This window comes from Oculina patagonica, chromosome 12 (assembly GCF_052425735.1).
Source record: "Oculina patagonica isolate OP01 chromosome 12, crgOcupat, whole genome shotgun sequence".
Classification (NCBI taxonomy): domain Eukaryota; kingdom Metazoa; phylum Cnidaria; class Anthozoa; order Scleractinia; family Oculinidae; genus Oculina; species Oculina patagonica.
Genome location: NC_135769.1, coordinates 28,835,138 through 28,853,156, shown reverse-complemented (window position 1 = coordinate 28,853,156; position 18,019 = coordinate 28,835,138). Strand labels below are relative to the sequence as shown.

At 40.6% G+C, this 18,019-nt stretch overlaps 1 protein-coding gene across 1 annotated transcript in view; it reads right to left on the bottom strand.

Annotated features, from left to right (window-relative positions):
- Positions 1–215: 215 nt before the first annotated feature.
- LOC144632788 (polycystin family receptor for egg jelly-like) overlaps positions 216–18,019 on the bottom strand; it is a 29,241-nt gene continuing 11,437 nt past the window's right edge. Inside the window, 14 exon segments of the mRNA XM_078491512.1 lie at positions 216–4,022; positions 4,749–4,914; positions 5,478–6,233; positions 6,235–7,020; positions 7,604–7,834; positions 8,464–9,060; positions 9,475–9,720; positions 10,682–10,723; positions 10,917–11,104; positions 13,831–13,942; positions 14,609–14,734; positions 15,314–15,556; positions 16,338–16,654; positions 17,453–17,721. Coding sequence (XP_078347638.1) covers positions 1,723–4,022; positions 4,749–4,914; positions 5,478–6,233; positions 6,235–7,020; positions 7,604–7,834; positions 8,464–9,060; positions 9,475–9,720; positions 10,682–10,723; positions 10,917–11,104; positions 13,831–13,942; positions 14,609–14,734; positions 15,314–15,556; positions 16,338–16,654; positions 17,453–17,721 — 6,379 coding nt within the window. The 3' untranslated portion in view covers positions 216–1,722.

Sequence of the window (18,019 nt, the reverse complement as noted above, 5' to 3'; positions counted from 1 at the left end):
TGTCGGGCAAGTATAAAGGCTGATAGCCAATGGCCGCTAAGCCAATCAAAACCCTGAAAATACATTATCCAAATACGTATAATCCTACATGAAAGGCATGCTACGCAATCATATTGGCTGTATTCGTCAAGGCGTGGATACCAAACACACTACTCCCCGAAAGCGAGCTCCCAATAAAACATTTTCATTGTCAAATATCTACGTAATAAAACACAAACAGAACACAGCAAGTCTTGTGTTAACTGAAATTTGTATTCGTTTTTCATTGCTTCCTTATTTACATAATACTGCTATAGCAGTAGTGAGTGTACGAATTGATATAATATACGTTAATCGTAGCAAATAAGACCTTGGTCCCTAACAGCTAAATGCCATTGTTTCTTTGCTATCTTCGTTATCGTTTGCAATATTTTATATGCCAGTTTAATTTGTCGAGAACTAATCCTGTTATAAAAGTAGTTATCGTGTCCCTGTAATAAATAACCGTCTCGATTTAGCTATTTTTCTTTCCTAGTGGTATCCCATTAAGGCTACGTTTACACGGACACGGTTTCATTTGTAACCGCATCGAAAGCGATGCGGTTACGCCTTTCGTTTACACGGCACCGATCGAGACCACTACTGTAACCGGGTCGTTTTGAAAACGCTGTCAAAGTGGAGCGTTTTCAAAACGATGCGGTTTCGTTGTCGTGTAAACGGTCAAAAACGGCGAAACCGCATCGATTTGAAAACGGCCATGTATTTTGGCACGAACTGGCTGGCTTACGAAGGGTAAACATGGTGAAACAAGCATAGAGAGCAGCGCTTGCTTATACAATCACATTCGAAAACAGTCGGAAAATCGTTAAATAGGCTCCGTGTAAACACTTCGAAACCGTGTCGTTTTCGATGCGGTTTCGAGGTCATAAAACCGTGTCGATTGATAACCGTGTCCGTGTAAACGTAGCCTAAGCCCCAATGGTGGTCAATTTCGTGGCATTGCACATAGAGAACTGTCTTTAAGCAACCTACTTGTGATATCAGTAAACAATCAAAGCATAAACGAAAAGGAAAAAGAAAGTAAGAAAATGACCAAAGGTTTTATTTGGAAACTCTACCAACTAGCACTATGAGAAATGTGTGGGACAGTGAGAAACGTTACATGTTGATATTGAGGCATAAACCCACCAAACCAAGAAATATGATCAACTTCATACCATTGAAGATAAATATCATTAACAGGGACGTGTCATCAGGATTAATCTTTCCTATATATTTAAAAGATACAGTATGCATGGACACATTATAATTAAAAAATGACCCCATTGTGCTCCCATAAGGTGTATGAAAAATTCAATTTGCATATTTCAGTTTCAAAAGAATGATAACTACCTGGAGGTTACTATCTTTAGCAGTGCAAGATTTCATCATCATCAAAATCATCTATCCTAGCAGGTATAAACAGGACAAACAGAGCTTCGGCAATGTCTCACTCATTTCAATTGACAGCCACTTGACAGACATTCCAAAAGTCTTTCACCTTCCTCCATTCAAGCTGCTGTTTATATTGATTAAGAGATTTTCTCCGTTTTGAAGAGATATTTGGTGTTCTAATAAAACTACTAAGCGAATTTTAAATCTTGTAATGAACTAATGAACTTAACTTTGCGATTTGTCACGAAATCTGGAAATGAAAATTCATAAATAAACAATCGGCTAAAATAGGTAACCCTTAGGTAAACTCTAAGCATTGCTGTCAGATCTCGGGTGGACACGCAGCACCGTTCCGTCCGCGATGAATTCTTCATTATCACTAAACACTTCTTCCATGCTTCCGTCGGATTCTGGTATGAATATTGAGGTGCTATCACCACACAAACTCATAGGAGGAGAAGCTGCAATACGATCAGGAACTTTGGCACTGGGCAACCTATTTGGTGAAGGACTGGCTACGTCATCACTATTTTCTTGCTGCAAGCCGGATTCGTCAATGCTGCCCTCTGTTTCTTCGTTTTTTTCTGTTGTTGATGGAGAAAGACTCTTCAACGAAGCAGGGCTTTTCATGATGTGACTGTCCGCCATGCAGGGTTTGTCGGCGCCATCTTCTGGATCTCTGTAAATTTCAGCAACTGAAGGGAAAACGCTGTTCAGTGAAACTGTGCTTTCCATTAGGGTAGTGCCAGCCGTTTCACCAGGACTATTCTGTGATGGGTTGCCTTCTAGGCTTTCTTCCAGTAATTCTAGTTCCTCTTCCCACTCCACCTCCTCGATTTCTTCTACATCTTCCTCTTCTTCATCAATTTTGCCGAGCTGTTCTTGGTCATCTTCTTCTAAAACGTCCTTTATTTCGTCCTGTGATGTTTCAAACTCTTGCACTTTCAACACGTTTTCTCCAAGGATTTCTTGAGCATCTTCATCATCCGAGTCCGAATCTTCATCTTCCGAATCGTCGTGGCGTGACATTCTGCTTGCAGACGTCAATGAAGCACCTTCCGAAGCCATACTCCTTTTCATCCGCGAGGTGGCAATCATTCTATCTAATTCGTGCTCAGAAAACTTTTCGATAATTTCGTTCATTGCCTCTATTCCATCACACAAGTCATTTTCCAGGATTTCAGCATCAGAGTTTAACACCAGTGACATAACTTTGCTCTTCTTGCTCGACCATTTGTCTGGCTGAAACCATCTTAACTGGCGCACGTCTTCATCGCACAAGTTTCGCATGAAAAACATCGTTGTGTCGGCCTTTTCTTCTATCGTTTCTACTTTTTCCTCTAAGCCGCTCTTCGGCCATTTGTACTCGGGTCGAATGGGTGGCTCGACAAAGAAACCAGCAAACGCTTTAATACGGTTGGAAATAAATTGCACAATCTCGTATTCGTTGGCTTGCTTGTCGGAGTCATTACGAACTTCGTCAAAGCTCTCACAGAGAATGCCAATAAACATGTTGATTAGTATGAACTGGAAAACGACCATGTAGGTAAAGAAGACTGCAGGTCCAATGAAGCGATTGACAGCCACCAAATCATAGAACTCAAAGTTTCCGAGTATCATCGACATCATGGAAACCATGCAATTTATAAAGGAGCGATAGTCTTCGAGTACAGGGCCAAAAACGAGGTACACCAAGAAGCAGTACGCCAGAAATATCACCTGAAACATTATCATGAAGCTCGCAAGCTTATTAGCGCTGGCTTTTATTGTACTTGACAAGACGGAGATCTTTCGGTTGAATCTCAGCATTCGCAGAAACTTCAGGTTAAGGAGCAGTACGACCAGTGCGATCATAATATTAACCCCTTCATTCAGGAGTACCACGTACTGAAAACTGACAAACTTTGACCGATCTTCTCGTAGCTTTCCAACAGCGGAGTTCAGGAAAACCAGGCGTGCAAAATACAGTGATAACGCTGTTATGGACAGGGCCGTTACTGCAATGTCGACTACATTCCAGGGCTTTTTCCAAAATGATTTTCTTTCTTTCCATAGTCTCTTTCCATCTCGCATGATCCAGTTTATAAGCAAAAAGGCGAGAATGACCTCGCATGCCATTAGGGCAGATGAGAAATTTCCAATGTATCTGTAAAGCCGAATTGTTTGGATATTTACGAAGGTTTGTCCACCACCGGTAGGTAACTCTTCGTATAACAAAGTTACCACGCATAAAAGGTTGATGTTGACGTTGTATATGCTTAACTCAGTGAACAGTGCTCTGGTGTATCTGTCAATCCAGCTGTTGGCTTCCAGGTCCTCCAGTTTATTTATAGCTGTGACGTCATCAGGCCCAAGTTCAATTATGAATCCCCCGCCCCGATATGAAGCCATTTTTCCCATATATGGAAAACTGCTGGCTTCTAATACACTTTGATAATGCCATGGGGATGTAGGTCCTATTTCTTTGGGTTTTTTGCTTTTGGTGTCATTTTCTTGTGACTGAACAGACCATCCGATGCCGAAGTCCCTTTGTTCTTCGTCTGACCAAGAGTAAAAGTCGTTACACTCTGTTATGTATTCGGAGAACATCTTTGGAACTTTGCATGTATCTGATAACAATAATGGAACATCATGTTAAAAACGACGGTTATTAACACACCTTCAAACAACCGCGTTCACAGGGTCTCTCTATTTCCCCCGATCCCTGGAATGCTTAGGGGACTCCAGGGAACTAGACTCTTAGAACAAAGTTGCAAAGTTCTTTAAAGCGATACCTTCCGAACGCACCAAATATTGTTACTTTTAAGTGTTTGTGTGAACACTTTATTTGGCACTTTGCTATAGTCAAAACACGAAATTCAATTCTTCTAGGTAAAATAAAGTGCTTAGCATTGAGGAACCTGAACCGTGGTTCAAATCATCAAAGTCTTATGAGAGATAATGGTAAGGTACAATGCTACTTCAGTAGGAGGCAGACCAAAATGAATACCTTAGTGTTTTACAACATCAATCGGAACAGCACAAAATGAAGACAGGAAAAGTTACAAGATATTTGAAAGTAAACAATGTTCAACGACACTAACTAACGGTTTTATGCATACATTGAGATAAAATATGCAATAATAGGTGTCGATTTAAAAACAAAGCAGCATTCATAACAATCACGAATCAATTATTTGATGATGATGATGACGACTATGACGACGACGCCGAGATCTTGTGGCGCGTTTAAAAAAATTCTCAACGTGCTTACAAATAATATAAGAAAGTAATAATATTTCGTTATGGAAGTGCCATAAATATATAAAGAGAACGAAATAGAAGAACACCTTTACCTTTCTTCACCCTGATTTGCCTGATGCGGCCGACACCCAAGACGTTAGAAACCTTTCCGCTTTTAATGATTCCAACATAAGGGTACTCTTGTGATGTGCTTGACGGAAAGAGACTTGCGACTAAGTTGGTTATCGCCCAACCCCAAAACATTTCTTTCTTGTTCAACTGAAAAAGGAAGTAAAACAAGCTATTTCAAAAAGAATGAGATGATAAATATTTGAAAAACATCACATGTGTAAACTATGGTACAAAAAAAGAAATGAGAAATAGAACCCACAATTGACCAGTGGCTTCACAGCTCAGTGGTAGGACATTTCAATCGGGAATGTCATATATCTTGGATTTGAATACTGTTAGAGCCACCCTTTTAGGCCTTCGTTTAAACTGCTCCTTATCTTTCGTTCTTTCTAACGCAGTTCATATGTATAATTTATTTTATATGTTCATCGTATCATATTCAGCATTTCATGGATGTAAATTGAAATCACAAGTGACCTGCAGCTCCTACTGCTGTCAGCTTGGTAGTAGACCGTTTGTACCGGGAATCGTAGGTTTGCCTTTGGTTAGTATCCCTTTAGAGCCTGATGAATTTTCGTTTTCATTTTTTCAGGCTTTTTTTCAGCTGCCTTAGTTCAATATTATAACTGCGAAGATCTCATTCCCTTTGTTTATAAGTTCTTAACCTTAATCGATCAATTACGAAACCCATGAATCGTAGCTATTCTTACCACGTCAAACGAAATCAAGTTTGGGTCTCCATCCACTAAGATGTTGTTAACCTCGTTGGTCATTACAAAAGATCTGTCATCGTGATTTCCATAGGCAACAGTCAGCACGACGCAAACAACCAAGAAATGCGTGATGATCTCTTTAATTATGGCTTTCATCTCGCATTGTTTTAATCGTAGTTTTCTTGCAGCTTCTAGTTTCTTTGCGTCTGGGGGTTTGCTGTACAAGCTTAACTTTCGTGGTTCCCTGTCAGCATCGGTACCAAGGAACTCTTCATCAGCGTTCAAAGCAGGATCAGGTGCATCCTCCTGCTCCTCCTCTTTATTTGGATCCTTTATGATCAACGCGAAGAATGCTGCAAGTAAAAGCACCTTAAACGGTTGGATGACGATCACAGACTGGAAGAATGACACCAACATAGACGTCAGCCACTTGAGTGACTTGTCTTTGCCAAAAGTGAAGCCATATAACATGCAGAAAAAACCACATGTCAACGACGAAAGTGCGACCAACATGTAGGCAATGTAAATACACCAATGAGGAAACAAGAATTTCTTTTTAGCCTTCTTTTTTTCAAAGTGTGAATCGTCATCCCTTTTGAAAATGCTAACAAGAGTCCTCCAGGAGAGGGCTTTCTTCTTGGAAGTATTCTGACTGTCTTCAGGCGACTCAATGTAGGCTAACTGGGACTCAGAGTGGACAATTCCAATAGATTCCTCGGATGTCGACTTTGGGCTGGTTAATTGTTCTTCTTCTTCCGACCTCTTCATACTTCTTAGACTTAGAGTTGTCTTCCTTTGGTTTTAGCTTGCGAAAAATCGACGCAATGATCACATTTATCGGCAAAACCACGAAACTGCTCTGCACACCAATCATTATTTGTTTCACACTGAAAATAAAAGGCCCGATGTGTATTGATTGGCTTGCGGTTGAATTGTCATCGGCGCCAACTTGATAGAACATTAGGTTTGCCAGCATTGTACTTAGTAACAAAGAGAGGCAACAAGACAGCCGCTGGACACGAGTAAATGGGCTTCTCGGCGGGCGCGTGAAAACTGAAAGCCAAAGATGTCCATCAAGCAGGTTTTTTCTGGTAGCGTTCACAAATAAGATGTTGAACTTGGTAAGTTCCTCTTTTGTTGCTAGTCTAATTCGTCTATCAACTGCGCCGTCACCTTCCTCGACGGCAAGCCATTGGTCACACACAAACCACCATTTTGAATCTGCCTGTAGGTCCCGGATGAGCACGCGAAAAAGGTACCAGGCTGGAGATTTTCCTGCATTGTTGTGCCAGACATGGATCTCCTTGACGCTCCCGAGGCTCTGAGGTACTGTCAACAGAAACTGGTCGATTTCTCCGCGTCCGAACTTGGGACGCTTTGGATCTTTTAACATCCGAGGCTCACTGTCCCCTAAAGTGCCAATCAGTTGGATAAATACGTCAGCGGTTGTTCTAGACTTTTGTTGGAATCCAGTCTGCAGAGTGATCTCGTAGCTGTAGGTATCACGGGGGTCATTTGACAAAAGAGGAGTAACACCAACCTGCAAAACAAATGAAAATTACTGCATCCAGGTTTTTAACAAAATTATTAGTCATTTTCGGGACAACCCGTGTTGGCTGACACTGTTTCTAAGCTAACCATGGACAGAAATCTCAAAAAGGCGAGAATGACCTCGCATGCCATTAGGGCAGATGAGAAATTTCCAATGTATCTGTAAAGCCGAATTGTTTGGATATTTACGAAGGTTTGTCCACCACCGGTAGGTAACTCTTCGTATAACAAAGTTACCACGCACAGATTTCCATAGTTGAAACAATTTTGTCCCCTAATTACTTTGCACATCATTATTTATTTATTTTATTTTAAGTCCGATACCCTTAACTTTCAAAGTTATTTAAATAAAGGATTGGCTAGCTATAGGCTTCTGTACATAGTTTAAAAATAGTTATTAATAGTTACTACAATTACATGAAAAAGATCGCCTTTTGTGATATATGTTGTATTCACTTCAACATAATCATTACCAGTGGATGTTGTTACTGTGGTACTTAGAAATAGGGAAGAGGTCATCATCTGATGAGAAATCCTAAGATGACAGATGAGCTTAACCAAACTAGAGTTACCTTTTCCAAATCTTTCTTATCTTTCCATCGCGCCCAAATCACTCCAACGAAATACAATCCGAATATGGTGATAACTGTCGCGAACACAACAGGATTTGATGCAATATCGGTGAAACCCTTCAAAGCGGCGTCAAAGTCGATTGGATTCGGAGCAACCATGAAGCCGCCACCAAAATTTGTCAAGTGCGTACAGTGACAAACTGTTGAAGAGTAGGTTGTTTCCGGTCCAGCCTAATGTAAATAACAATAAAAACAATAAACAACTTCATTTTTGTTTCAAAGGGTCAATGGAAGAAAGAATCCTAGCGATCTAAAATTTAGGTTAAAGAACCCGTTGGCTATTAAGCCTAGAGCGTGCATATATAATCATGATCTATTTCTTATTAACCGAGCGTGAGGTCTGTATGGAAGAATCTTGACTTTGGTAAAGATTCTCCCATACAAATGGGTGCACAAGAAAAATTCAATTTTCTGGAAGCCGCTAAATGTTGCGAACTCGTACTCCCTGTCATTTTGATTGCAAGCAGAAATGAAAACTTTGGACAAATGGAGGTCGAGCTCAAAAGTCCACTCGATTCCATATAAAAACAATCAATAGTGATGGGCTTACTCGTACGAGAATCCATTTTATGGGGCGTGACGCAAGTAATTTCAGTTTTACCTCTAGCAGGGACTGATACCAAAATATATCAATGACGTCCAAGACAGAAGAGATTACTAAGTGCCGATTTCATTTTAACTAGTTCCTTTTAATTTGATTTGTGGATTGCATTGAAAAAAAGTACCCTGAGGTACCATAATATGTAGCCCTTGTAAAATTCATAAGTGGTAAGTGCAATTTCTCAATTTCAATTACTTACTTCACAACCAGATGTTATCCATGCTTCGTTTTGCTCATCCCAGAAGTTGCAAGAAGAAAGAAAAGTAAACAAAGTGTAGTTGAAGTTAGAGCACTTGTCATCTGTCCGGGACTCATCATGGAGAGTTAAATAAAGTCCCAAATAGTAAACTCCAGTGTCCGAACTGGATTGATTTAGCTGATAATTGGAAACAGACAATGAAAATCCATCTTTCCACTCAGCAATTCCAGGAATAACTCTCATGGTCCAATTGAAGTCAAACGCCTCAGTTGTTGGATATGTATCTTTGCGAAGAAAGATCTTAAACTCGTGAGAACAATTTATTCCCCCAGAATGTACAACAGCGTTTATTGAATAACTGGGACCATCAACGTTTAATTTATGTGTTTTCATTGTTTCCTCCTCGATGGTGAAATTGCCTGCCTCGGGTACCTCGCCAGCCTCTTCCCGCGGGATGGTTATAGCAATGGGGTCTTGAAGATGCGTGACATTGACCGCCTGGCCATGACAATCTTCAAACTTCAGTCCAAGACAGTTACTGTCCACTCCAGATGACGAATTATCCCAAATAAAAGGGTTGTCTTTCGCATTGATTCCCTGCAAGTAATAAACGTGGGTTAGAAATACTCTATTAATTCTTACTAGTTTGGTGATATCGTTTCCTTATCGTTTTTCTTTCTTAGAGCGTCAAACACATCTTCAATAAATCATTTTTCATTGATTTCATAGTTCACAAATGCATGAGTAACAAAAATGGATGATGCTAAAACATTTAATACTGACCTCCAGTAAAACTTAATTTCCAATATAATTAGTCCAGTTAATAGTAACAAAGATTTTAACCGATTACTCAGCCATAAAATATAATTGTAATAAAATTATATTTTACATGGATATTATTCATTTTTTCTTGGTTGTCAATCTTTGGTATACGCAAGACGAAAGAGGTTTCCTCAGCTAAAAAGTCACAAATCTAGCTACAAGTAAAAAATATTAAGTAATCTCTAGTACCTTTCCTAATGCGTAACAATCTTTATCTGCCCAAATTCCGGTGACATTGCTGGACGGAAGACCAAAGGACCCTCCACCTATAGAAAAGCTGGACCCTGCGAGATCCTTATGGTCCACTTTCACGACGATTGCGGACATGCGATCACTTGTTAGCACTTGAGGCTCCTGGCCAGTCGCTTGATATGTCACGAGCATGTTCAATATGTCGTCTAGAAGTTTCATGGCGGTTTTTGTCATGTTACGAGCCTAAACAATGCAAAAAATGGGAGTAGATATTTTTTAATCGGTGACACAGCCTACTACATCGACAAATTTATCAAATTGACTTGCAACGTGTAACCATCGAGTTGTGAATGCGCGTGGAAGGTTGTTAGGCACGATCAAGTAAGAATCGCCCGGACGATTTTAGTTTCTTGAGTACTTAGCGAGCCTCCCAATTTTTACTTGTTTTTGTCGGTCTGAGTAGCTATATTGTGCATGTCTTTGTAGCACAGAAAACAGTGCTAGCAGCAAACAAGCTTTGCTCAGCGTGCAACCCACGGGCAAATGGATGACGCGTACCACGTGCGCGCGTTATGCATTTGTCCTATTAATGACAATGAGTTGCAATGAATAACTCGTTATATATTATTCTCACAATAATCATAACGGTTGTAAATTCCAACCAGTAAGGAGTATTGATATTTCGAGCTTGACCAATGAGGTTTAGAGTTGTTGTTATATGGCCTTGCCTGGGAACTACCGAATTTACGAATTTGATGGCATGAAGTTGATATTGTCCGCGGTCTAGATTTTACCATCTAGACCAGCATCCAGACCGGTCTAGCTGTTACATGTCCCATGACAAAGTTACTTACAAACAATGCAAAAATACTGACTTGTTTCTGTTCAAAAATACAAAATGGAAGACCCACAATGTTGGACGCAAAAAGTAAAGACGGAGCACCAGCAACGGTTGGCACATTTAAGTTCAGCTCAGTCAAAACACCAGCTAAAGACGGAATTACAAAGTTTTTGGAAGGCCGAAAGTTAAATGCACTCAACAAGACTAAAGGCGACTTGAGCCGGGTTGTTTAAAGCATGGATTAAGTTAATACAGGATAAGCGGGAATTTTTATTTTAATTTTTTAACTTTTCAGAGACATTTTCAGTTTATCTTTTCTGTTCTCTAACTATAAAGCTAAAACTATTAAGTCGCAGTACTCACATGTTCTTTCGCTTCATCACTTTCTTGATCTAGGTCAGCCATCTTGAAGAAATAAAACAGTTAAATCAGGCAGACTGTTCAAAATTGTTAAAATTGTTCTCTCGTTATGGTATCTACCTCGTATAAATCGAGCTAGAAGATGTATGGGTTTTGGTTATCCTCTAACTTAATTTAATTCTTGCGTGGAATTTGAAATTTCAAAGGATAAGCACAAAACACTTAAAGAACCATTTACCTGTTGCGTTGTGTCTTTTGAGTCGCCATTTTGGTCTGGGCCGCCCTTTCTGTCTGGGCCGCCCTTTCTGTCTGGGCCGCCCTTTTGGTCTGGGCCGCCCTTTTGGTCTGGGCCGCCCTTGGCTTTTAATAGTGCTAACTTCTGTGCATTCTTATCTTGCCGATACTTTGAAGCCCCAAACAAGTTCCCTGTAAGTAAAAAGTATATAAGGCATCGTCTATGCACTGAAAATTCATTTGCTTTGTAAACCGAGGAGAACGTTTCCCGACGTTTGAGCTTCCATGTATTTGTGTGAAGACCTTAATTTTTATAATTTATTAATTTGTGTAAAACTTAATTAATCTTGGAAAGCTATTTTTGCCAATCGTTTCCATGAAGTTACACACCCTTACGAATTTTGTCATTCATTTCACATTTGTGACCCTCCACGGGAAAACAGTGACAAAGGTGATAGCACGCTCACAACACGCTAACACAGCACGCTTAGCGTGTCTTGTGACACAGATATGCACATATTTAATCACTACAACAATGCAGGACACGCAAGCCTTGTTTCGCACGCTAAACCTTTTGTTTTGATAAGTGTGCTCGAAGTCACGCTTAGCGTGCGACTCGAAGACACGCTTAGCGTGCGACTCGAAGACACGCTTAGCATGCGACTCAAAGTCACGCTTAGCGTGCGACTCGAAGTCACGCTTAGCGTGCGATTTAACACGCTTGAACACTCGAGAACACGCTAGGGTTATGACTGAAACAACAGTCATTCAGTACAGATTATGTTCGGCAAACTTACGCACACGAGGAAAAAACGCAAAAATTAAAGCTATTATCTACCGTTTCCCGGCCGTTTCCGAACCAAACTAACCGTCAGTGTTATGATCAAATCAACTATGAAAATGAGCGTAAAAAATATTCCTTTAACTTACTTAAACTTTGTCTGGAAGAAAAAAAGAAAGACTCATTTACAAATGCCCATTAAGTTTCAACTTCTTAGTAATCTCTCTTAATTTGCTCAGGCTTCAATACCGAACAGTATTCAGGGTTTTCACTCCCTGTTATTGGAACACAAGTGTGAATTTAAAAAGCTTGTTAGACGTCAACACAATATACTGCAGTTGACGTTAAACTTAGTGACGTTAGCGAACTGGTCAAAGCGAACCGACTCTTAGGCAAAACGACTGGTTTTCAACTTAAGCTGGATTTCCACTGACGAGAAATTTTTTACATGTGTTTAATTACGTACATGAAAAATTTAGAGACAATGTATGAACGACTTGCGTAAACATGTATTCAAGTCGTTCATACCTTGTCTCTTAATTTTCAGTTTCATGCACGTAAACGCAGGTAAAAAAACGCGTCGGTGGAAATCCAGCTTTAGTGCGGGCTTCCTTCAATAGGCACGCGCTGTGGATAACATGGCTCAGTTGCTCTTTTGATTCTCTTAAAAGTTTTTTAAGTTTTTTTTTTCCTATCGTACAAAAGAAAAGCCGCGAAATACTGGAATCGAATCTTCTAGCCGCGATACAAAAATGGCGTCGCTGACTAATTAAAACATAGCGAAAAGCTATAAAAGACTGAACAAGAGAATTGAAATCCTTAGGAACTGGAATTGCAGCTTTTGCTGAACTATACACGGTGCAAAGCTTTCTTGGATGTTTTCTCGAGAATTGAAATTCGTAACATAACCCCTTTCAACACAAGTTGTTTCCTCGTATTTTCGTTTTCGCGAAGGAATGGTAGGTTAAGAAAAACACGATCTTTCTTTATAAAATAGACTGGACACGCTTTTAGTGCTCGCTCGCACGCCTAGTGTGTTGTGCTGAACACACTAGGTCAGCACAACACACTAGGCGTGCGAACACAACACACTAGGCGTGCGAGCACAACACACTAGGCGTGCGAGCGAGCACACCTAGTGTGCTTGACACGCTTTTTTGTTTGGCTACGCACGCTTTATTGTGTTTAGTGTGTCCTGTAAAACAAAGGGTTTACTAATGAGGCAAGTTTCAGAACACGCTTTAAGCGTGCTAAAATCGAAATCTATTGTTTTAGAGTGGAAGCGTGTTGTGAGCGTGCTATCACCTTTGTCCCTGTTTTCCCGTGGAGGGTCACATTTATCTTGGCGCGGGGTACGACCATTCCCCATTGAACTTCTAAACGTGATTTAAAGAATTACACAACTGGTCAGGACTCGTAGTGCTGTAGACGGTAACATCAACAATCCGTAAAAGGGAGCAAAATTGGAAATAAAAAAGCGCTCGCTTGGACTAAATTGTGTCTCAGCGTTTCGACCATGTAGTTCAGTCCCTGAACTCTCCCTTCCGCGCGCCCTGAAAAGGGGTCGAACCCAGGTGCGCAAAGAGAGAGTCCAGGATAACTTGCATGCGCATGCGCCAGTTTTTCCCCTAAATTGGGGGGGAAACCATATTTGGAACAACTTTTTAAACGCGCATGCATAGATGACGAGTACGCGAGCGTGTACTAAAGCAGGATCCCCGGAATATCTTTAAAAAAACCTAGCTTGCCAGTCGGTGTCTACTAAAAGCTAACGGCCAAAACACAACAAAAAAGCTATCCTTCAACTATTCCTAGTATTTTGTAGCTGTTTTAAGAATTGGTTTTGGATGCAATTTAGCACATATTTTTCTTGCATTTATTCGCGCGCTTGGTCGCGTAGTTGAATTCGTCATTTGAGCGAGCATTTTTAACCTAAACGCGCGTCTCAAGCAAGTGACGCAACACTCCTCGCTTCTGATTGGTTTGTTTTGAGTATGCGCATGCAAGTTATCCTGGACTCTCTCTTCGCACGACTGGGTTCAACCTCTATAAAGTGCGCGCGGAAGGAAGAGTTCTGGGACTGGACTATTCGACGATGAAGCTCGCATTTACTGAAAAAACAAACAAACATACTTACCTAGGTTCGCCACTACGCCATTACTGACTGATTCTAATGCCTTCAGTGAGTCAGCACTTTTCTTCGCTGAAAGTGTCGTTACAGCTTTTGATAAAACAGTTAGCATGCTGTTCTGCAATGAGTAAAAAAATGAAAATTTCAAAATGCAATAAATGATTGTAGTTAATGTAAAAAATGTTCTTTCAAGATGTCTTTTCTAGATATAGACTAAATAAAAGACTGGCCGACCGACCCACCAACTGAAAGAACGAACGAACGAACGAATGAATAAATGAACGAACGAACAAACGAAGAAAACATTCGAAAGACCGACCGACCGACCGAACGAACGAACGAACGAACGAACGAACGAACGAACGAACGAACGAACGAAAGAACAAACGAGCAAACGAACAAACGAAGAAAACAATCGAAAGGACGACAGACCGAACGAACGAACGACCGACCGACCGACCGACCGACCGACCGACCGAATTAACGAACGACCAAATGACCGATCAACTGCGTGCCTGACTGATTGAATGCTGGTGGATAGGTGGTTTGGTGGAGTTCCTGAAGTGCGGGCAGTGATGTTTTGCAGGTCTTGTCTCGTTTAAACACCTGTTCGTTAGAAGAAAATGGGTAAGCAGAGCCGCAAGACTGCACTACCACCCCACTGACACAATCAGTGTTGGGATAGAATGCTTGCCTTGAACGCAGTGATCTTCAGTAAAATATTTTCCACGTATTAAAGTGCTTGGAGGATCGATGGAGGAATATGTCCTAGAATTTGACATACCTGCGCGTTGCTCGACAATTCCTCGACGTTATTAGTAACAGATGACATTGCCTCCACCATTAACTCTGCAGTGTCTATAGACTCAGGTTCTATTTGCTGAAGAACTCCAAGTAAGTCTTCCTTCATCTAAATACGCACAAAAAAAACAACGTTAAAAATAACTGAAATACCATTACCTTGCTTGTTTATCTACAAAAGAAATGAAACTGCGCAAAAAATAACCTCACTTCTGATTGTATGTAACGTTCAACACCATTTTAATAGGACTGCAAAGGCAATGTGCATGTTTAGAGGCACAAATATTCTTGAAACAAACAGAGAGCTCGTTCTGTAATCGCAAAACTACTGAAAAAACTGGGTTGGCGCAGTGGAGAGAATGCTCACCTCTCACCAATGTGGCCCAGTTCCTAATTCGGGTGTCACATGTGGGTTTAGTTGTTGTCGGTTTTCGTCCTTGCTCCGAGAGTTTTTCTCCGGGTTCTCTGGACTTCCTTCCGCCACAAAAACCAACATTCCAAATTCTATTTTGTTATCGATGCAATTATGCTTTAAACAAGCTCTTGAGAACTTTTTCGTCTTATGTTGGTAAATAAACTACATTTTAACTCTGCTTTGCATTACTTCTATTGAAAAAGCAATTTATGCCTTTTCAGAATACAGGCGAGGAAACTATTACCATCTAAATTTACCATGCTCTTTACAAACCTCCATACGAGCTTTCTTTGCCTCGCTGTCTTCAGGACTAAGCTCCCCACCACCTCCTGTAGTGGCGTTCTGGTTGAGGTTTTCTTCGTTTTCTTCAGCAGCCTGGTTATCAAGTACTGTAGAGACCGCTGTAACAAGTTGAGCGATACCCTGTGTGTTCCCCGAAATGCGCATGTTCGTGAGTAAGCCATCTTCATGAGTAAGGGAATCTAGCTCTTCTACGGACAGCGTTGCTTCTCTCACCTGGAATTTTTAATTACAAAAGCAGTGGTTAATTTTTACATGTAAATTTTCCTTTACATTCGGTATAAAATTGAATAAAAAAGCAAAGAAAATCTCGATTTTGATGCTATGGTTTAAACGCTTCATGAAGAACAGGTAGAGCCTTGAATTTTTAGATATGTGACTTCGTGAGGTCTTCGATTGCTTGTTGGTGCAAACTCCACGAAATACGCATTTGTGAAGCCGCACATGACTTAACTAACATGATATATTTACATTTTCTCGTCGAGTTGGAAAATGCTTCAAATAGCTAGGAATGTGCTAGTTTTCAAGCGACAGTAGCATGCCCAAAAGCAGGGCCGTAACCAGCCCTTTGGCATAGACGAGACAAGATTTTGCTAGGAGGTTCTGGGGGCATGCCCTTCAGAAAGTTTGGAGAATTAGAAACTCTGAAACAAACTCTTAAAAAAATTAATGTTGTTCAACTGGGATTATTTTCCCAACCAAAGATATTTTGTTTTGAATTTTTGGTTAAAATCAAGATGAGGCAAGTGCCTCTTCGTGCCTCATGCTAGTTACGGCCTTGAAGTGAAATATCAATCCCATCTGTATATTAAAAAAATAGCAGAAATCTGGTTTTTGATGTTTAAGGCTGAAACCAGGCAGAGGCTTAAAAGTGCATGTAAACAATTTCAAACAAATAACAGATAGCATTTTTGGCGAGAAAAAACTGAAGCGTTCCTTGATGTCATCGTGTCTTCTAACAATGAAGGACTAAATCTTGACAAAGGTCGATACTTACCGTCACTGACAATGTTTCTTCACTGAAACTGTTGTATTTATCAAAAATTTGCACTGTCAAGTTATATGTATAGTTGTTTTGAGCCAGTCCTTGAGGCAGCAGAGAAGGAACCAATGTTGCTTCTTGGCCATGCTGAATGAGATTCTCCCCGTGTAGGACTTTATAAATAAAGACACCATCTTCGTCATGCCATCCTGGGCATTTAATGTTGAAATACGTCTCCAACACCTTCCCCTCTGTGGGAGAGACAGTACAATTTCCATTCCGAGGGGGAACATTTGTTATGAAGTGGTACTCACTGCGACCTTCGAAGCCTTCTGTGAAAAGGAGATAAAAAGGCGTGAGTATAAATAGGCCGTTTGCGAAAGCAAGTCACATGGTACAAAATAATACGACAGCCTGCTCTGGGACATCTAAAGGAACTTGGGACAAACATAGAAAATTCAAGGCTGGCCGGCTGAAGCCGCTTTGTTTTTGAGAATGTAACGTCGCTTTGTCATTCACCATGACGCTTTTTGTACCATATGTGACTTTTTGTATTCATATAATACAAAGGGCCATTGGAAATGTTTACGTCGGTTTTTTTATCGGTTAATGTTGTGTCGATGATTGTCTTAGGAGATGCTCTAGTGCCTGCTCTGATGTTTTTCTGCCTAACTTAAACACAAAGATCAAGTGTGATGTTTATACACGGTGTGAGTTAAAGATTGCAGCTTGTTGGTTCGTTTATATGAAACACTACACAAAATAGTTCAGTAGGAGAAGCGAGGCGGCATCTTTCAAAAGCCTCTTCTTAGGGGACTTTCATTTATTAATGCATGGGTAGAGGAGGTTGGCAAAATCACTTGGAGTAGCAAAATATTACCGAGCTCCCCCCTCGTTGGATGAAAAAAAAAGCCAAATCCCCCCAGTAATTCACCTACAATTTCTTGTACCCCCTACTTACCTTCCAAAACTTCCACCCCCCCCCCCACAATCTTGCCAACACACCCCACCCCCACCCCCGTGCACTCATAAATGAAAGCTCCCTTACCCTCATGGAGCCATGCCCTACCATCGTCTCGCAGACTATCTGTGCAGGAGGTTATGATAGCATGCACTATGCTTCCACTCACCTTCATTTTTCACGCGACAACTTAGTTTATACTTCTTCCCAACATCCAAGGTATTACGCCTTAGAACAAGGTTTTTCTCAGAAGTTTTTACCATTGCTTTCGAATCAAGATCATCCACTAATGTCCAGTTCCCTGTATTTTCGTTTTGCACGTGCAGTTCCCACTGATAGGACACTGATGTGAAGCCTTCCTGGTCGCAATTAACACAGATGCTGCTCATAGACAGTCGGCTGTTGGTGTTCACTTTGTCATCACAGTTGATTTCGCACCTGTTCAAATATAATTATGTAATTAATTAAATAATTAATTAACACCTATATTACGTGGTTGGATTGGTGTAAACTCTAAGGCGAGGTCATTGAAAGGACCGTGAATAATGGTATGTAACATTTATTTTGTTAAGTCGAGGTGAATATTTATCGCTATTTACTGAAGTTGAGGAGTGTTAGTATAGGAATCGGCCACGCCCCACGAGTCGTGATAAGTTGCCGTGCAGGATGACTTGTATTTACTCCAGAAATGAAAAACAGATTTTACTTTTCATCAAAACAGATATCTTTATGACAA